General features: G+C 46.9%; 1 protein-coding gene across 5 annotated transcripts in view; it reads left to right on the top strand.

Moving 5' to 3' along the window:
- BMP1 (bone morphogenetic protein 1) overlaps positions 1-21,686 on the top strand; it is an 85,684-nt gene that overhangs the window by 13,234 nt on the left and 50,764 nt on the right. Inside the window, exon 1 of one of the 5 annotated variants that reach the window (XM_030552098.1) lies at positions 3,229-3,342. The exons of the other annotated variants lie outside the window; for them this stretch is intronic. Within the exon in view, the coding sequence (XP_030407958.1) occupies positions 3,336-3,342 (7 nt within the window). The 5' untranslated portion in view covers positions 3,229-3,335. Of the gene's footprint in view, positions 1-3,228; positions 3,343-21,686 lie in introns of those variants that run through there. 5 annotated transcript variants of the gene reach the window in all.

Here is a 21,686-nt window from a genome sequence, read left to right as displayed (position 1 = left end):
TGAGAACGGTAATCAACCTGGCAGAGAGGAAGGATGGCCCAGTGATTAGAGTGCTAGCCTGGATCTCTGGGTTCAATTCTTTGCCCCACCACAGACCTTCTGTATGACTTCGGGTAAGGCCCTTAGATTTCCCATCTGTGATAGAACTAATAGCACTGCTCTGCCTCACTGCTACCGAGATGGTGGGGGCCATACAAGTCCCTAAGGATAAAGGGCAACTCTAAGGATTGAGTGACACATGGGGCCTGACACCCCTGCCTCTCCCCCTCGCCCATGTTACATCCTGGTCCCACAGGGTAAAACCAATGCAGGAGCTCTCAGAGGAAGGTAGGGGCTGGTCCACATCCAGTTGTTAGTTACACTCGGGCAAAACCCTTGTGGTGTAAAAGGTGCCTTGGTTTCAAATCACTTTTAGTTCTGGCGCCCTCTGTGTACAAGCCGAGGCATTAAGGGCCGGTGACTTTCACCAGGGCTAAATTCACTCTCAAAGAAGGAAGCCCGCAGGTTCTTTGGTCATACTGGGAAATTATCAAGTTTGTTTTTTGGATTCTTTTTTTTTTTTTACTTGGCCAGTGCTGGCAGTGCAGGATTGAGCTCCCTCCCGCAGCCCTGCCATCCTCCACTGTGTCATGGAGCTCCAGTATTTCAGGGGGAGAACCTGGACCTGGCTGAATTCTGCTCTTTGCAGCTTGGTGTCTCTGTTTTTGCTGGAAGCATAGCATATTCTGTGCAGCAGCCAGGCTGGACGGGGGGAGGGGGAACATTCCTGACATATTTAACAACTTTGGGATGGAAGTAGGATGCTGAGCTATTGACGCTGAGGCTGTATTATTTGCCAGATCAGCACTTGTCTGGGATCCACTAAATAGCTCTCCTCCTTCCACTGAGCTGCCTTCCTGTTCTGGGTAAACCCACAATCCCTTCCGGTGGTGCAGGAATGCAGGTCGGGGTCTTGTCTTCCTATGGGCTACACGTCAAGTCCATTCCAGGTGGGCACAGGAATCCAGTTTGAGATTTGGAAAAGATCTTTTAGATCCCATCTAGTCCACCCCCAGAGATTTTGGAATAGGAGACTTTCCACACTGGATCAGACCCATAGTCCAACTAGTCTTGTCTCCAGTAATGATGCTTCAGAGGAAGGTGCAAGAAGCCACACAATTGTCAGTGGTGACACAATCTGCCCCACCCCATGTCAACCAAAGCTTTCTTGCAGTTTTCCTTACTCTTTGTTTTCTAGAGTTGTTTCAGGACTTGTTTGAAACCTCCCGATGTAGCGCATCTGGCGAGGAGCTATATTGGCAGGAGAGCATCTGGACAGCACTTTAAGTCGATGTAACTTACGTTGCTCGGGAGGGTGTTGTTTTCACCACCTTAATTGACGTAGGTTACATTAACTTGCATGGTAACGTAGGCCAGCCTTACGTGAACTGGTGCTGCAGGGCTGCGTCTTTTGACTCAGGCAGTAGAGGTTCATGCATAGGGTGACCAGATGTCCCGATTTTATAGGGACAGTCCCGATTTTTTGGGTCTTTTTCTAATATAGGCTCCTATTACACCCCCCCTCCTGTCACGACTTTTCACACTTGCTGTCTGGTCACCTGTTCGTGCACATAAAGCCAGAGGGCTCAGGTTCAATCCCTGATACCAACAACGGACCCAGCGTCATGGTATTACATTGGCAGTCGATCAGAGATAGCCTTTCCTCTGGCTAAGACTTTCTAGAGCATAAAACTGTCTCCTCTCCATTCCCTGGGAATCTGTTTGGTGGTATGTGCCCAGCTGTGTTTATTATCCCACAGACGTCTGGATAGTAAAAGTCTCTCCTGTGTGGCGTCCTGCAGTTTTAAGTATCTGGAGAGTTGGCCTGGGGGTTCTGTTTGCTTTGTCTCTCTTTCCCAGCTTTGGTCCTCTGTAGAAAATGCCCACTGTGGTTTCTTCTTTGTTTTTCTTTCCTTTTATCCTTGTCTGGAGGGTTTAAGGCCAGAAAGGACCATTGTGATCACCTAGTCCAAGGGTGGGCAAACTTTTTGGCCTGAGGACTACATTTGGGTATGGAAATTGTATGGCGGGCCATGAATGCTCACAAAATTAGGGGTGGGGGTGCAGGAAGGGTTGAGAACTCCGGCTAGGGGTGCAGGCTCCGGGGTGGGACTAGGGATGAGGGGGTGGGGGTGCAGGAGGGTGCTCCAGGCTGGGACTGAGGGGTTCGGAGGGCAAGAGGGGGATCAGGGCTGGGGCAGGGGGTTGGGCATGGGAGGGGGTACGGGGTGCATGCTCCGGGCAGTGCTTACCTCAAGCAGCTCCCAGAAGCAGCTGCATGTCCCCGCTCCAGCTTCTACATGGAAGCGCAGCCAGGCGGCTCTGTGCACTGTCCTGTCTGCAGGCGCTGCCCTGCAGCTCCCATTGGCTGCGGTTCCTGGGTATGGAGCCCCCTGGCTGCCCCTACGCATAGGAGCTGGAGGTCGGACATGCCACTGCTTCCGGGAGCCGCGCGAAGTGGGGCAAGCCCCTGACCCCACTCCCCAGTTGGAGCGCCAGAGCGGGGCAAGCCCCAGACCCTGCTCCCCGGCAGGAGCTCAGGGGCCAGATTAAAACATCTGGAGGGGTGAATGTGGCCGCCAGGCTGTAGTTTGCTCACCCAATCTAGTCTGACCTTATGTATAGCATGGGCATGAGAACGCCCCTGAATCGTTCTTGCATCTTGTGACCATGTTTTGATTCTGTTGCCCCCTTTTCATTCTTAAATTGCAGTTCACTGGTATTGAGAATACATTTGGAATGGGGCTTTCAATTAATCATAGTTAACTCAAAACAAATGAACTCAATTAAAAAATCAATCATGATTAATCACATTTTAATTGCACTGCTAAACAATAGCAGAATACCCATTTCAATTTATGATAAATATTTTTGGATGTTTTTCTACATTTTCATATATATCTATTTCAATTACAACATAGCATACAAAGTGTACAGTGCTCACTTTACATTATTTTATTACAAATATTTGCACTATAAAAAAGATAAAAGAAATAGTATTTTTCAATTCACTTCATGCAAGTACTGTAGTGCAATCTCTTTATCATGAAAGTGAAACTTACAAATGGAGAATTATTAATTTTTTTACATAACTGCCCTCAAAAACCAAACAGTGTAAAACTTTAGCGCCTACAAGTCCACTCAGTCCTACTTCTTGTTCAGCTAATGGCTAAGACAAAGACATTTGTTTACATTTATAGGAGATAATGCTGCCTGCTACTAGTTTACAATGTCACCTGAAAGTGAGAACACGCATTCGTGTGGCACTGTTTTAGTGAGCGTTCCAAGGTATTTACATGCCAGGTATGTTAAATATTTGTATGCTCCTTCTTGCTTCAACTTATAGATTGCACTTTTTTTACAGTGCAAATATTTGTAATTAAAAAATAATAATATAAAGTGAGCACTCAACACTTAGTATTCTGCATTGTAATTGAAATCAATATATTTGCAAATGTAGAAAAACATCCAAAATATTTATAATAAATTTAAGTTGGTATTAAATTTATTGTGATTAACTGATTAATGGTGATTAATTTTTAAAAATTGTTTGACACCCTAATTTGGAATAGGAGCCATATTCTCTTGGGGCGTCTACCCAGAGTGTGTTGCAAATGGATGCTATTTTGAGAGCTTAAGTGGGACAGAAGTGGTGCAAAGGACTTGATCTGGTTCAGCACAGAAGTTCAGTTCACCCAGGTTGAGTTGAGATGTGATCTGCTTCTGTTCATCTGCATGACCCTCCTTTGCCACTATCATTCCCCCAATCCATGTTTGCTCTTGCTTGCTCACAAGAACACCGTTCACTTTTTGTGTGCGTGCACACAGCCCCATTGCTCCTCCCCATTCTCCTGCTATTCCGCCAGCCCAGCCTGTGTGGATGTGGGGTCTAACTAACTCATCCTGAAGTGACTGCTGCAAATGATTTGGGAAAGACTATTCTTTTGACAGAGCAGTACAATTTTATCATTCCTGCAGGATATTTCTAGCTTTGAGGAGCTACTGGAAGGCTACCGAGCTACCAGACTCTTTGGTTTGCCAAAACAAACCATCTGGGGCTGCTGGAGATCTTTTAACATGGTAGGGTGCTGAGGTAGGGAGTTGGGGATTAGAAGGGTGACAGAGAGAGAATGAGCTTTCTGTTTATTAAAGGAGCATGCCTCTTGCAGTTCAGGGACTGAATACTCCAGGGACTGGCTTGTGTCATAATAAGAACCTTGTTTGTACAAAGCTCAGCCCTGGGATTACATCAGCATTCCAAGAAGTAAAAGAGTGAGCGAGACAACGTCAAGCAGCTGAGTATTTAAGTTATCTTCCAGCCCTTGGAAAAATCCGGTCAACTAAGTTCTTTTGCCTCAGTGAGAATTCCCAGCACTTCTGACACAGCAGCACCTCAGTGTGACCCATTCACAATAACGCTGATACTTAGCAGCTCTCTAGTACCTTCCCCATGAGGAACTCATGCACATGGCCCATGCACTACTCAAATCTCACCTGAGTTTAAGCACACAGACCTTGTGCTTCAGTCTGAATAGGGCTTAATGAGGGCATAGACTTTGAGTTGGCCCTCTGCCCAGAGGAGAATTGTATCCTAAGCCTTTCAGAAATAGGAACTGATTTAATTCATTTGGGGGTGGGAGGGGTGTAGGTCAGTATTATCCCGGAATCACGGATGGGGAAACTGAGGCACGGAGGGTTTAAAGACAAAATATTCAAAAGTAGCCACTACATTGGATGTATGCTAGGTGCCTGACCTGAGACATGTGGGTCTGATTTTCAGAGACTGAGACTATGTGACAGTGAACAAGATAAAAGACTGTGTGTGTGTATGTGTGTGTGTGTGTATGTGAGATTTCGTTATGAATTAAGGAAGAATGTGAAACCCATTGGATTCTTCATGGCCACTCCCAATTGTTTGTTTGTTTGTTTTTGTTTTCGGCTTATAAAATGAGCCCATCCAATGCTCTGAGTCCATCTACAACTATTCTAAAAAAATCCCTTTCTGTCTATCATTAGCAGTAGAACCACAGAGTTACAAACACCCTGGGAATGAAGGTGTTAGTAACCCTGAGATGTTCATAACTCTGAACAAAACGTTATGTTTGTTCTGTCAAAAGTTTACAACTAAATATTGACTTCATACAGCTTTGAAACTTCACTATGCTGAAGAAAAATGCTGCTTTTCCTTTGTTTGTTTTTTAATAGTTTACATTTAGCACAGTACTGTACTGTTTGCTTTTATTGTTGTTTTGTTTTTTGTCTCTGCTGCTACCTGATTGCGTACTTCCAGTTCCAAGTGAGGTGTGTGGTTCACTGGTCAGTTCATAACTTGTATTTGTAACTCTGAGGTTCTACTGTAGTTGTATCAGGGTAGCACCTACAGGCCCTAGTCAGGGACTAGGGCTTCATTGTGCTTCTTCACCTGTACGGTACCAATAAAAAGATCCAGCCCCAGGTAGCTCCCCCTCAAAGTTATCTCTCCGTTGGGTTTCTGTACGACCCATCCCCACGATCTGTCTACCCCCAGATAGAAGGCCTGATTGTTAGCGGTACTGAGCCCTCACCATTCCAATTGAAGTCAATGGGAGCTCTGGATGTCAGGCCTATAGTATCAATCTGTCATCTCTAGGTTATTGTATTACTGTCAGCAATGATTACGTCCAATGTAAGATCCATCCTGAACCCCTAGACCAGGGGTCGGCAGCCTTTCGGAAGTGGAGTGCTGAGTCTTCATTTATTCACCCTAATTTAAGATTTCACGTGCCAATAATACATGTTAACATTTTAAGAAGGTCTCCTTTCTGCAAGTCTATAATATATAACTAAACTGTTGTTGTATGAAAAGTAAAAAGGTTTCTAAAATGTTTAAGAAGCTTCATTTAAAATTAAATTAAAATGCAGAGTCCCTGAGACCGGTGGCCAGGACCTGGGCAATGTGAGTTCCACTGAAAATCTGCTCGTGTGCCACCTTTGGCACCCAGCCATAGGTTGCCTACCCCTGCCCTAGATTCCCACTCCCCTGTCCCCTCCCACCCTAGCAATAGCCCAAGAGGGCAAGCGGCACAGAAGTTGATGTGCCATTTTGGCTTTGAAAAGCCAGTAGAGGAATCAAATTGCATAATCCCTTCACTATGGATGCCCTGCATCCTGTCCCCCAGATAATCAGAGCATTAATTCCAGTGCTGCTGAGGGAGGAACTCAGCTGCCATGGTACAGCATGAGGAGAGAGGGGCTTTCAGTTAATCAAGATGAAAGCACCTTGTGCCGATCACTACACTGGAAGCAGGGAGTGCTTGCGAAACAGCTAGAGAGCTCATTGCTATGCTGTTAGGAAAGGCTCTTTTCCGCTTAGCATCCCCCTTCTTTTCACAATTTTTTTCCTTTTCCTCCTCTACCCCACTCAGCTACTGTAGATGGAAACTAGGTCGAAGAGGAAAACACATCAGCACCGAGCAGCTGCCCTTGAACTTGCACCTGTTCAGGATTGCTGTGTTCTCTCCCTCCTCTGGCTGCAGCCCAGGCCAGATCTGCTGAGCTGTTATTTTGTCTACCTGTGTGTGTTCTGCCCTCCACACACTTGCTTGGGTTGAACCCGGTCTCACCCAGATAAGACCCCATTTCTGAAAGAGACAAAACAGCCACTGGCAGAGCCAAGTGGAGATAAACCTGGACTGAAGCACCCAGCTCCTTTGTGAATGAAATGGAGTGTCAGGAGGGGAGTGGGATTAAAGGCTAAAGATCCCTCTGAAACCCCGAGGCACTTCTCTTTTTCCAGCGAAGAAAATGAGTGGTTTCTGGTGCTGGCTGGCAGCATTCCGAGACACTTGCAGGCCATCTGTATTTTGCTTCAGCTCACTGGAAAGGCTGATGACCTTGATGCAGTCAGCTGTTCTCTGTGCTGCTGAGGGAACCCAGCACTCGATCTCTCCCTCCAGAGTGCCCCACTGTTGTAGCTGAGACCTTGGTAAACTTGCTTCCAGTCTGCCCTGTGTGAATGTTACAGATCCAACAGCACTGACATGAGAGCAGGGCTTTGTCCTGAGGCCCTTGACCAAAATTTCTCCCTTTGCACTGGTTTGCATGGTGCTGTGTATCTGACTGCTGCTCTCCTCCCCAGAGGTGGCTGCATTGTCATTGGGCTGCATGTATAGAGCTTGTGTGAAGCTATCTGGGACCTGTGATAGCCAAAGGAAAAGACCTCTGGTAATCCCAATGCAGATTGCATCCTGGGGCCAAGAGTAGGAGCACATTAGTAATGGCTGTGACTGTCTGGGATGCTCCAGACACGTAACTGAGACAGGGTTGACTGTCCTACAGCTCCTAGCTTTCCTGGCACCCTTGCGACTATTGCTAACTGCTTAGGTGCCTGTACCCCTACCTGGCCTTGCCTGGGGCCTCTATGTTTGAGCTTTCCACAGCAAGCCAGCTCCTACTCCCTGCTCAATTCAGCATGCAGACCTCTAAGGCTGCTTGCTCAGCAGTTTTCTAATGCTCAGTGACACACAACGCTTGCTTCCCCAAGTGTAGACAGGCCACTGCACAGCAAAATCTGAGGCTGAGCTGTCTGTCCCTCTCCCCCAGTAACCCTCCCACTTCTCCCCTTCCCCGGCATCTCTCCCCTTTACAGCACTGGAATTTACAGTAACAAAAGTGAGTCGGAAACTTAAGCAAGGGATTTTTCTAAGCTCTGTGCGGACTAGCCCAGCTGTTTAAGCAGATGGGCAGCCCCGAGGGGAGCGGCACTAGTACACATCCCCGCCCGTACAGAAAAGCTGTGCTCCTTTCACAATGGCTCATCAACTCTCTGCAGGGTCTTTGCACCACCCTGTAGAACTCAGGCCTTGGCTACACTGGCGCTTTACAGCGCTGCAACTTTCTCACTCAGGGGTGTGAAAAAACACACCCCTGAGCGCAGCAAGTTACAGCGCTGCAAAGCCTCAGTGTAAACAGTGCCCCAACGCTGGGAGCACTGCAAGCTAATCCCCACGGGGAGGTGGAGTACCTGCAGCACAGGGAGAGCTCTCTCCCAGTGCTGACACCGCGACCACACTCGCACTTCAAAGCGCTGCCGCGGGAGCGCTCCCGCGGCAGTGCCTTGGCGTTTCGAGTGTAGCTAAGCCCTGAGTAGAGAATTGTATCCCTGCTATAGAGTGCAACCTCACCCAGTCCCTTTGTTACATTCCGTGGACCAGATCCTTAGCTCATGGTCTCCTTGACCTCTGCAGCGACGCTTTTTATACCAGCTGAAGATCTGGCCAGATAGGTCGTTGTAATAGAACCCTGTTGCTTTCATCTCTCTTAAATTCTACAGGACTTTTCCCTGAGGAAAAGGTACAAAAGGACATAACGGGTTATGCCAAGCCCTGGCCTTCTGGCTTATTGCTCTGAGACCTTTAGTGTGAGGCCAGGGTTCAAATCACAGCCCACGTGTCTCTTGCTTTGTGGGAACAGGAGACCCTTGTGGAGCCCGGGCACCCACTGAAGGAGGACGGCTTGGCAGCTGAAGAGCGGTGATCTCTGCTCACCCAATCCAGGGCTTAGTGGTTATAGGGATCGTGACCAGGTGGTGACATCTCTGATGTGATGGAGAGCAGGGCCTAGGCCAGAGGTCAGCAACCTTTCAGAAGTGTTGTGCCGAGTCTTCATTTATTCACTCTAATTTAAGGTTTCACCAGTAATACATTTTAATGTTTTTAGAAGGTCTCTTTCTATAAGTCTGTAATATATACCGGTAACTGAACTATTGTATGTAAAGTAAATAAAGTTTTTAAAATGTTTAAGAAGCTTCATTCAAAATTAAATTAAAATGCAGAGCCCCCCCTGACCAGTGGCCAGGACCCAGACAGTGTGAATGCCACTGAAAATCAGCTTGCGTGCCGCCTTCGGCATCCGTGCCATAGGTTGCCTGCCCCTGGCCTAGGCTATGGTATTTGGAGGGTCACTAAGAGGGTAAGAGAGAACACAGCACAGGGTCTGAGGAGCGACCCCAGGGACTTCAATCAAATGCATGTCTGGGGCTGGGCAGGAGCCCCCGGGGTCTTTGGGTAACAGTGAATGTGGCACTGGGTTTGGCAGGAGCCCCAGTGGATTCTGAATAACAGTGAATGCAGGGCTGGGCAGAGGCCCCTGGGAGTTTCTGGAGAACAGTACATGTCAGACCACAGTAAGGAGGAAGCACCAGCTCTGGGAATAACAGGGTTTATTTTCTATCCCATCAGCTCACTATATATATCCCTAATTAGCCAGGCCTCACTTTTACTGTTTTGCTGCGTTATTTTGTAGACCTTGGGTTGGAAACACACAACAGGAGCAAGAAAACATCAAACCTTGAGAAGAATTTGAGGGAGCCCATTGCGGGCGGGCAATACCAGAACCAGAACCCCTCTGTCCTGGGATTTGAGTCTCTTAATCACGTACTTGACTGAAGCTCATTCCTAAAGACTCTGAGATGAGACTGCACAGGCAGACAACGTCACACTTTGGCGCTTGGAAAGAGCCTTTGAAGACAACGCTGTAATTCCTGTGAAGAGAGAGGCCCAATTCAGCAAGGTGCTTAAGCACGTGTGTTGCCATCAATAGGACTACTGCTCAAAGTCAGACCTTGTCTGCGCACACAAGTTGTAGCACTCTGCTGTCCGGGTATAGCTAGAGATTAGGGTGAATGCGATTCCACTGGTATAAAGGTGCTTATACTGGTACAGCGGTATGGAAAGGGGAATAAGCTAGCCTGGTAAAAAGCATTTTTAGTGGAATAACTCTATCCATACTAGAGTTGTACCAGAATAGCAATACAGTAAAAAAAAAAAAAAAAAAAAAAAGTCACTCCCCTCCAATGTCCGAATAGACATTTCTGGAGTTATTCTGTAGCTGGGCTTCAACTGATCCTCCTCCCCACAGGCTGAGGAAATCCAAGGCTTCTTTCCTGTACCAGGCAGCCACACCAGGTTCATCTGGAGCTTTACATGGAGCCATACCTGTGTGCTCACCAAGGTGGACTAGCGGGTAGAGAGGCATTTCAAAAACACAGTAGAGATTTTAAAGGTGATGGGCAGACTTCCGGTCCCTGCAACTCCTGGGCAGCAGAGTTCAGAATTGTGACCAGAGCTGTCACCATCGCAGGGACAGGGCCATTGTGGGACTGCTGCTGGAGGACTGTTGACAGCAGAACAGTGAATGCAGCATCCACTCAGCCATGATACCTCTGCAATAGGGCTGTTAGATGGTTTGTGTTGTCCATGGAGTTGGCTTACCATGATCCACAGAAAGTTGGGGTTTTACCGACAGAATGCAAAATTGAGTGTGGACACATGCAAAGATGTGTTGAAGTGAGGCAAGTTTTACTGGTAAAACGTGCAGACCAGACCACCTACTTCTTTATTTTGTCTTGTGTATTCAGTGCTCTTGATAGGTACCAGGCTGACAGTCATGGCGAATGAGCGCCTTTAATTATTGCTCGAGCAAGTACAGCATGGGCAGCATCAGGGCCACCTTCCTTTCCACACTGGCCTGCCAAGGTGCATCCGTGAGAAGGGATTTCAGTCTGGCTGATCCAGCTGGTCCTTGGCCTGTGAGCTGGGACTTCCCCAATATATTGTTAATTGCTAGCCTGCAGGGGTGTTTATTTGTGAGGTAGGCAATTGTTTGGTGAAGTGGACGGAGACCTCCCAACCAGCACCTTTCACATGGTAATAGCCACGTTTTGCACTTCTGCACAGGTAGCACTGTTTGGCCACGTGGTTAAAAAGTGCCTGGTGACTTGGAGGTGCTCAGTTTGTGGCAGGCTGGCTTTAGACTCCTCAAAAAGGTCTGATTTTCAGATAGTGCTGGGGACCCACCATTTGAAAACCAGGCCCCCTTTTGATGCCTTCAAGCTGGACATCCAATATCTCACCTCCCTGTCCCTGTTCAAAGAAGGGGAAGTCTCAGTCCATTTGTTACCGAGGAGGATGGTGGTTGTAGTAGGAAGAGAGCCTGAGACATAAGCCCTTGTATCAAGAAGTCTGGTACGAGGCAGGAGCTGCTCACAGAATCTGGCAAGAACAGGGCTGATATTGCAGAAATACGCACTCTTAAGAAGTGCTAGTCACAGAGTACTGATGCAAACACATTCTCCAAGCACAACAGAAACACACTGACCTCTCCTAAAAGCTGAGGTCAGGATGACAGTACGTAATAAAAATGTTTAAATTGAATCAATATGTAGAAGGTGATAACTAGCCACATCAGGGGGCAGTAACTATGTTAGAAGGGTGGTACTAAAATGTTTGTATCGGGGTACAAGATATATCTCAGAGGGAGTATCTTTGGCCAGGGTGAGGGGCAGTGGAAAGTCCTGCCACTGACTGAGCTGCATCCATTGTCATGGGCATTCTTGTCTTAGTGTCCTTGTAGAGTCTGCCAGGTGCTATTACCGTGCTTTGTCGACAATAAACCTGGCCGGGTGCCTTCGTCCCTTAACGGATCTTGTGGTCATTGGGCAGTTTGATCGAGGTCTGCTGTGCCAACTGTATGTGCAGAGCTGGGACAGCACACAGTGAGAACACACACCTGCAGCCAAACATCTGACCACAGTGGTAACTTTCAGTGACTATTGGTCTGAGCTGGGTGTGTCCTACAGGTTAAAAGCCCCCACATTTGATCACTATTCCCCTGAGACTAATATGTGTATTTGAGTGCATGATGCTTAAAATTAAAGTGTTACATCTCCCAGGGCTGCCATTCACGTAACCATCTGCCTACAACTGTCTTCCTGCAAAAATGTGAGCAACCTTTTCTGTTCATAGCCAGGTATCTCCTGCACACCTGACTTTTATAAGCCGCCTCAGAGACTTCTAGCAGATTATGCTGTCTTGTTCCCAGGGAGATCATTAGCAAATATAAAGCAGCCCAGCTGTTGTGATTTACAGTGTATACTCAGCATATGGAGCAACTTTGTCACCAGACCAAAAAAACAACAAATCAACATGTCCATGTAAGATCAGTTTGGAGAAATAGGCAGGCCATTCACAAACCTGCCCAGGAATGGTTGAACACAGGCCTATCTCAGCTTGTCTGTCTTGAAATAGCTCCACTGGTTCACATGGGGACACATCAGAGGGTAAAACAACATGGTTCATTGTCGGTGGCTGAGCGTATGGTTGTAGCTTATGAATTATATTGTAAATTCTTCCGGGCAGGGGCCATGGGTCTGATCCACCTGTGCCTTGCGTCTCGTGGCGTCATGTACATGAATGCAAAGTGAGTGTAACCTGCTGCCATTATTATTGCTTGTGTTCAGATACTGTGGTGATGGGTGGCAGTATAAAACCCTAAAATAGATTATTAATATAGCAGTAGCGTCTAGAGCCAGGATGGTCAATAAGTGGACCATTGGCCAAATCCAGATCATCAGATGCTTTTGAATGGACCTCGAAATCTTTTTATTTACTCATTATTAGTATTATCATTATTGTGGTTGCTTTTTATTATTTTCTCTGGATTCTGGACCTTGACTATACCATGACCAAGAAATTTGGACCTAGACAAAAATAATTGACTACCTCTGGTCTAGAACCAGAACCAAGATTAGGACACCATTGTTATAGGTGCTGTCGGGACCAGCTCCAGGCACCGGCAAGAGCTCAAGCGCTCCGCTTTAGTCTTGCAGGAAGTCCCTCAGTCCGTCTCTTCCTCTTCGGCAGCAGCTCAATCTTTTTTTTTTCTTCCTCACCACTTGGGGCAGCAAAAAAACTGGAGCCGGCCCTGGGCACTGTACAAACACCTGGTGAGAAACCCTCACCCAGAAGAGTTTATAGTCTAAATTCACAAGACAGACAAAGGGTGAAAGGTGAGAGGACTTGCCCAGGGTTATGCAGCAAGTCAGAAGCAGAACCACGGATAGATCTCTGGTCTCCTAATTCACCAGCTAGTGCTCTACCCACTAGGCCACACCGTCTCTCCTTTCTGCTGCACATGTTAGCCTCATTCATACAACGCCTCCAAACGGTGCAGGGCAACAATGGATCAGGTCCCTTGTTTTCGTATGTGTTTGTACAGTGCCTTGCACAGCGCAAACCCCACTCTTGAGAGGGGCCTCTGAGGGACTGTAGAAGCAGTATTGCCAGCCCTAAACGTTAAAAACTCAGGAGTCAGTGATGGCCCCCACAAATCAGGAGATTGTCTTTAAAAATCATGAGATTTTTTATGAATTTGGGGCTCTTTTTTTATTTGCCTTCTGGCTTTTGAGTGTTTGGCGGAGAGAAGTGTCACATTCTCAAGCTCATTTCCACAATCATGATGGCTAGAAAAGTATTTTTTTTTTAAATGGAAACTGCCATTCTCAGGGATTCACATGACTCCAGGAGCTAGGACTAAAAAAACCCCACCAAATGTCACAAGGCTCAGGAGAAAATTGTGAGTTTGGCCCCGTCAACAGCATACTGAGACATTGGATAATTGGCTGAAGCCCATTGCCTGTTTGTTCAGACACAAGTCTCTACTTGAAGCCCCACAGAGACTTGCAACCTGTGCGCTAAACTAGTTTCCTCCATCTGACAGCAGGATAATTGGAGGAGCTGGCCCAGAGACCAGTTTTCCCTTCCCTTCTGGCAGCTCTTGCTTGGGACCCCACAGTCTGTACTGCCATGTCCCGCCATCTGCCTGAGCTTTGGTTGGGGTCTAGTACTGGTTGAAGGCTGTTAAAATTCTCCACTTCCTTCTTGCATTGCAGAGAGGGTAATTTACACAGAGCACTCTGCTTGCTAATCTGCTATCACCAGTGAACTACAAACATCAGACAGCACCAGCCATTATGCTAATTGGGAATAAACAAGTCACAACAACATTGTATCAATTACAGCCAATGCTCTAAGAGAAATTAAAAGTGTCTTGGGAATCTCTCTTTTTTTGAACACTCCTTTAGCTCCTTCACTCTGCTATGTGTGAGGCGGCTGGGGAAACTCCAGTGGATCATTTTATGGCATTAGTTGAAATCTTTTGCTTGAAAAAAGATTTTTGATGAAAATTGCCTTTTTTAAATAGAAAAAAAGTTTGGTTTTTGTGATATTTTCTCAATGAAAAAATTATATCTATTGGATGTTGAAAACGATTAAAAACTGAAAAACATTTATGAAATTTAAAAAAAAAGTTTTATTTTGTTATGAAGTTTTTCTTGGAAAATCTTTGCCATAACCAGCTGTGTTAGTTTCTAATACCCCTTTAGCCCTGTGTGACAGTATCCCTCTACCAGGGGCGGCTCCAGGCCCCAGCTCACCAAGCGCGTGCTTGGGGCGGCACGCCTGTGGGAGGTCCACCGGAGTCGTGGACCAGCGACCGGCAGAGCGCCCCGTGCTTGGGGCGGCGAAATGTCTAGAGCTGCCCCTGCCCTCTACCCATCTCAAAGCACTTTGCAAACAGTAATTAATTCAATCCCACAACCCTCTGCAGGATAGATGAGTATCATCATAACCCACTTTGCAGATGAAGGAAAGAGATGGCACAGGGAAGTAAGTGAGTTGGGATGTTAATCCTGCACCTGTTGAGACAATGGTAAAACTCTCATTGGCAGGATGGATTTGATTTAAATCATTATTTAAATCCCTAGTCAGGAAGACTCGATTTAATCATGGTTTTCTACATAAAAGTGCATTCTTGTTGGTTGTAACCTTAATACAGTTTCTTCACAATTCAGAGATAGATGTAGGTTTCATTTTTAGAAGATACACACTATACATTTTTAAACAGTGATTTATTCTGAAAACTTTTCAGATTAGTTTTACAGCTATATCTGAAAATGAATGATTGTTTGGTTATTTCATTTACCAAAGGTAATTGAAGCAGATACTTATGAAGTCACTGGGAGGTGAACTATCTCCAATTCAACAGGTTAATCATTAATATTTGGAGAATTTTCTTGCCGTGCTGTATTAGGAGGAGAAGATCACCAGACAGACATTTAAATTGCTTTATTTAACTAAAACAACAACATTATGTATTCTGGACTTTTTTCTTCAACAGCAAACATATAATATTTTAACAAAACAAGCATATGTCCCTCGTGTCTCACATTTATTTCCAGACTTCTACTTGTCCACATCTATTCCGCCCAGGGCCGGCGCTTGCATTTAGGCGGCTTAGGCAATCGCCTAGGGCGCCAGCATTATTAGGGGGTGGCATTTTGCCAGAGGGGGCGGTAGGCGGCTGCGGTGGAGCTGCCGCAGTGATGCTTGCGGAGGGTCCGCTGGTCTGTGGCTCCGGTGGAGCTGCCGCAGTCGTGCCTGCAGACGGTCGGCTGCTCGCACGGCTGCGGTGGACCTCCCGCAGACACGACTGTGGCAGCTCCACCGGAGCCGCGGGAGCAGCCGACCGTCCGCAGGCAGGACTGCGGAGCCGGAGGACCAGCGCACGGGGCGGCGAAATGGCCGTGCACCTAGGGCGCTCAAACCCCTAGTGCCAGTCCTGATTCTGCCCCCAACAATCCTCTAGTCATTGAACTTTTTGAAACTTGGCAGTTTTAGGGAGAGGTAGGGGATTGACTCTGTGTACACAAATTTGCAGAGGGACAATAGGGTTGAGGTCTGTTATTTCTCACCTCTACATATATATTTATTTAAAACCCTTTTTGCTGTTAACAAGCATGTTACCTCTGGAGACACAAATCCACAGTTTAAGAACTGCAAAACTAAGCATCTCTGATGGTATCTTCTAGACTGAGCACTGAGTCCCATTGGGTAGATAGAAAGATTAACCTAAATAATCTATACAGAAGCCCATGGAACCCCATAAAACTGGGTCCCTAATCCATGAACTATTGGAACTCATTTACAAAACTTTTCTTAAACATTACCTGAATATATAGTCTCGTACTATCAAATTAGAATTTATAATCCCTACTCCATGATGAGATATCTGAGCTATAATGTATCTTAATTAAAACTATCTTTAGATAGAGGTTTTTTTCCTCAAAAAGCATTTTATCAAAAAAATCCAATTTTTTTTTTAATCCACCCTGCTCATTGGCTTTAACAGGAGCAGGCTTTGGCCCTAGCCGAAGGGTACTCAGCAAGTCAATAGCATCCTGGGAGTAGAGCCCAGGAGTCCGGACACCCAGTCGCCTCCTGTACCTCACTAAACACCACTTGCTGCCAGCCAAAGGAACCCAGATGTCCTGATTTCCACTTAGCTGCTCTAGGCACAAGACCACAGTCCTCTCTCAGAGCCAGGGATAGAACCCAGGAGTCCTGATTTCCTAGTTCCTTGGTCTAAATACTTCTGCATCTTTGGGTCCATACACACCCTATATGGACCCAGTATCCTTTAGGATCTGCTAGTGGTGCCAATGACTACAGACGTTTTAACCCTCACATCACTTAGCTTGCTCTGAACAGGGTTAGACAACACGCCAGTAAAAACGCTGATGGCTGGAGCTGATCTGGTGACAATGGGAGGAAAGGGCTAGTCTACGTAGAGCCAAAATCGTTCTCCCCAGCATTCCCTGACACGTTCCCTGACTTACAGCGATCCTGCCGAAATTGTTACCCAGGATGCATTGCAGTCTTGTTGGTACATGTGTAGCTGAACTCTGAAAGTGCTGCTGGCAGGAGCTCACAAGTGATACTTTGCTGCCTTGCTTTTGCTGAATGTTTAAAAAATATCCTAATAATTATTGGTTTCCCATTCCTGCTGGAGCCCTTAGGAGCTTGGTCAAGAGGGCAGATTTTAGACTGTGCCTATTCCTCTCATGGGCATTGTTGCCACCTTGTTGCAGTGGCCAGTATGTTCTGTTTTTGTTTTGTTGCTGCCGCGGTGGGGGGTGGTGGTGGAACTTTTCCAAATCCTAAGTGTGCAATTTGTCTGTGTTGATTCTCTTCACCAACGATCCCTTTGCTGCAGAGAACTGTGTTCTCCCCCCACATGGCTATTAAAATACATTGCCTCTTAAAAACGCACAAAGCCACCTTCATTTAGGGATACACCCAGCTTCAATGAGCCAGATCCTTAGCCGCGATAAATCAGCATTGCTCGGTTGAAAGCATCGCCACTTTTCAGAGGAGATGTATTTATTTGTCAGTTAGTGGAGAGAGTGGAATGAGGCTGAGAATCTGGCTCCAAATCGTTGCAATTTTGTTACCCAGGTCTTACACGTACCATAAGTCTCCCCATGAGGCTTCCAGACATTCTCTTAATTTATATCTCTTGGCTGTATTCACAGTCTTGCGCCTCCTTCAGCGAGTTTACTTTCCCTTGCCTTTCTGTACTGTTCTTGGCACTACCTAAGCGAGGGTATCGTCCATTAATCTATTTGAGAGTCAGAATTCCTGCAATCCCTAATCTTCCCCTGCAGAAGTTGCAGGTTCTGACATGTTCCCCAGATTCTTTTTTATGATATTGTAATTATTATTATTATTATTATTTATTGCACTACTCTGTTGACTCCTGGCCCATATAAATGGATAGTCATTCCAAACATTGCACAATTCATAGCCGGGTTCCTTTTTCTAGCTGCATGAGGCAGTGTGACAAATGCCAGACTGGGCGCCCAGACACCTGAGTTCTTCACCCAGTTTCACCCCAGGCCTGCTCTGTGACTCTGGCAAGTCACTTCTTGTGTGTCTTGTTCTGCTCTGCTGTAAAATAGGGAGAAAACCTACCCTTCCAGGGGAAGTGTGTTGAGATACTAGATACTTTACAGCACCTGCGCTGTGGTAAGATCTCTCATGTAGCCGCTCTATGCCAATAGGAGAGAGCTCTCCTGTTGACATAATTAAACCACAGTGAACGGCAGTAGCTATGTCAGCAGGAGAAGCTCTCTCACCGATATGGCGCTGTTCACACTGCCACTTATGTCAGAGAAATGTATGTCACTCGGCCGGGGGGGGGGTGTTTTTTCACACCCCTGAGCAGCATAAGTTTTGCTGACATAAGTGGTAGTGGAGACGTGGTAGTGTAGAACATCATTGTTCTGCACCTGATTAAAGCTGTGATCACTAGAGACAGGCCTGAACCACAAAGTCTAGAGCCAAAGGTCTCCTTGTTTTGTTCAGAGGTGGGGGTTTGGTTCAGCCATTGTAAAAGAGAGCAGGTACCACATTCCTCTCTGGGTTGGGATCTGATTCTAGCCCAATATTCAGAAGGCTTTTGGTTTTCTCAAGTTACCCTAATTGTCCGGCCTCATTTTCATAATTAAAGACATAATTAAATATGTTAATTGCATCAAAGCAGGGACTGGGCATCATCTTTCCTTACGCGTTAACTGATCCTGTCACCTTCGTTTTCATTTTTATTACTCTCTCCTCCACCTTTCCCTTGGAGCCAGAAAATTTTTGTAAGCTAGAAATGCAGGAGGAGGTGGCTTACTTCCCTAAGCCCTCATTCCACTTCGCTGGCTGCCTTCCCATTCAATAATTCTAACATGGACTGTGGCTGTCCATTGATTGCATTGTAGAGGGAAGGGCAAGACATTGCCTCATGCGGTCTGCAGCTCCCTGTTCATGGACCAGGCCCGTTGTGCCAGGCACTGTGCGAAGACAGAGCACAGAGATGGATGGTCCCTGTCCCAAAGAGCTTGCAATCTACATCCATCTTTCGACGCTGGGCTCTTATAGGAACAAGGTAAATGACTTTAACACCCTCCCCAGACCTTCTCAGGGTGTTTCAGTGAAAGTCTGGCCCCCAAGGTAGACGGTTGTGCCAAATTCCTATCACTGAGCTGAATCACCATCCCAGGGCTGGCTGGCTGAGTGTTGATGGTGTCTCTCTGAGATGCAGCCCCCCAGGGTTTGCATGTGGATTCCATCTATGCAGCAAAGAGGAGAGCCTAAATGGCTTTTCCAGGGGAAGGAAATGGAGGGAGGAGGACAAAGCCATCTGCCAAGCCAATTGTTAAGTCTGGGGGATTCTTTCTCAGCCTCCTTTGGCCAGAAACCATCCTGTTTCTTTTAGCACTGTTTCCCAGCCCCGCCCCCGTAGCAATGCAAGTTATATCCTTTCAAGATTAGGTTGCTCCCAGGGTCCCCCTGTATGCAGCATACAGGGCAGGCTTTGTTTACCCTGGTGATTCCAGCTATCAGTAGCCAAGTCACTGGGGTAGCTTCGCTAGGGCAGAAATGCAAGCCCAGGGTACATTTTATCTGGTCAAATGGCTGTGAGGCAAGTCTGTTTGATAGACTAGGAAGGAGGCCAGAGCTGGGCAAGGGGAAGGAGATGAGCAGAGAGGCTGACCAGGTGTGTGAAACAGTGGGAAAAAGGGTTTTAAACACAAGAAGGATAATTCTGAACTGGCTCCTGGTCTATTTAAATTGTAGGCTGCTCTGGGCAAGGACTTCCTGGTACTCTGAGTTTGACCGTGCACAGCACAATGAGGCCCCATTCTTGGTTAGTCCCTAGGTGCTATTGTAATAAACATAATAGTCATAATGGGATTTCAGAAGCTGGATACTGGGATTCCCTCATCTCTTTTCTCCTATCACATGCACTAGGTGTCCCCATTCTGTGCATCCCGAACTCTGCTGTCACATATTGGGACCATTCCATCACATACCTGTGGCCTCCATTCTAGGTGTGTTCTACACAGAGAATTGACTGGCATTATCTGCTTGCATGGTGCAGTGTGATTCTTAACCACCCAGAGCTCTACTGCAATGCTTGGAGAGCTTGCTACCGTAGAATTGCCCTTGTAGTCAGGAGGCAGGATATTCCGTCTTCTCTGGGGTCAAATTCCCCACACGCACTGTGCACTGGGCCAGGACTAGGCCTATATATGAGGAAAGGCCCAATTTTGAGGGCTTAAGTAGGACTAAAGTGGTGCCTAGCCTTGTGGGTACTCTGCTCAGGGGTGAATTTCACTGTACACATGGGGACAAATCTTCTGGGCCTTCCTTACCCAGGCGAGACTTCCAGTGGTTGTAGTGGGATTTGCCTGAATGGGGGCTGCACCGTGAGCTCAGGGGTTGGCTCACAGCTCCTGATGGACCCGAACCAAACCACTGGATCAGTTCACAGATCTGAACAATGCACTTGGGCGACTAATCTTTATACCAGGACAGCCCCAAGCTTAGATCCAAACTTAAAATGTGTTTAAAATCTGAATCCAGACTTTGCAATTTGGGCCCCATCTCCCCTGTGAATGTTGGAGCCCCACTGCCTCTCCTCCCAGGCTGGCAAATCAGGCACAGAGCCCCCACCCCCAGCCTCTGAGGGCCTCCATTGTGACTCTGGTGCTGCTGTCCACAGTGTCCATCGTGCAAAGAAGCTGAATCCAGGCTTGCTGTGGGGAAAGAGGGAGGCAGAGGCCGTGTTTGCACCAGTGATCTCTCAGTTGTTGTACCATATGGTTTCTATTCTCTTTGACAGAGGAAACCGAGGTTATTTGAGTATCCCTTGGCTGTAGACTGGCGTGTGTGTGCAGACACAAAGAAAAAGGAGGGTGCAAAGAGGGAACGTGCAAAAGAAGCTCCGGGTTAAAACAATTTGTGTAATAATAATTAATAAAAAAGTCCGGAGGCCTGTTGTTTCCAAACCAGATGTCTGAGCATCGCTGCTGCCAGCAGAGCTGGTGATCCGACACAATGGTGGAGCACAGAGCACCAGTGGGTGCTCCATCTCCATCAGTCTTCTTCGTTGCCGCTTTCCCTGCACGCACTGTGTTTTCATTTTTAAAAAGGAGGGGGAGAGGAGAGGAAACCCCTGCTGCATTCTTTGGGAGGTGCATTTGAGGCGGAGATTAACTCCTCACCTTACCTGTCCTGGGACTCAGGAGAGGCTGGGCAAGAGGAGAAACAGAGAGAGAATCTGTCTTAGTTATCCCTGGACTGGAGCTGCACTTTGCCCCAGTGGTGTGTTTTCTGAGGTCGGTTATCTGGGATTGTGACATGGGCTGAGGTGCCTGTGCACAAGAGAATCCATGGGCAGGTCATGGGACACCAAATACTGTCTCCCCCTCCAATCGTTTACAATGTTTATCAGTGTCCCTCGTGAGCTGGCAAATGTGCCCCGACCCAAACCTGCAGGGCACTCTGCAGCTGCTGTGCGGCTAAGGAAATACGGTTGATCTGAGCTTGATTTACTGGTGGCAATGAGAATCCAACAGACTAGAGCATGTGCACTGGACTCCTAACTCACCGGGCTGCTGGGTGGAATTCTCTGCCCTGTGATTTATCCCAGTGTTCCCGTCTGGCCCTGGAATCTCTATATCCATGAGGCACCCTCTGAGCTGCATGTCCAGAGGCCTGATCCTGCACTGTCCACTTTGTGCAGTCATTTGCACCAGTGCCAAGTGGCTGTAAGATGCCAGTTCCGAAGGGTAGCATTTGACACCCCGTTGTGCTGGTGTAACAGAGAATTGGATCTCCAGTCTTTAGCCCCCTGCCTCTTTGTTCTTTTCAGAAGGTCCAGTGGAATATTCTGAACTAATAATCCTGGAGAGTAAATATATGCTGGCAGTATTGCATATGTCAAGCCTTTATAAATCATGAGTTGTGTCCCAAAAATCATGGGCCTTGCTTACAAATCATGAGATTTAGAGGGAAAAAACCCAGCAACTGTTGGGTTATTTTTCTTTAGTTCTTTATGTCTGGGCCTTTAGAGTGCATTCAGGTCCTGTTTTCAAGCTTTTCTCTGCAACCATAAATGCTAGAAACTTCCCTTTTTTTTTTTTTTTAAATGAAAGTGGA

This window comes from Gopherus evgoodei, chromosome 2 (assembly GCF_007399415.2).
Source record: "Gopherus evgoodei ecotype Sinaloan lineage chromosome 2, rGopEvg1_v1.p, whole genome shotgun sequence".
Lineage (NCBI taxonomy): Eukaryota > Metazoa > Chordata > Testudines > Testudinidae > Gopherus > Gopherus evgoodei.
Note: the sequence above shows the minus strand (reverse complement) of the source record. Positions and strands in the feature narration are given on the sequence as shown.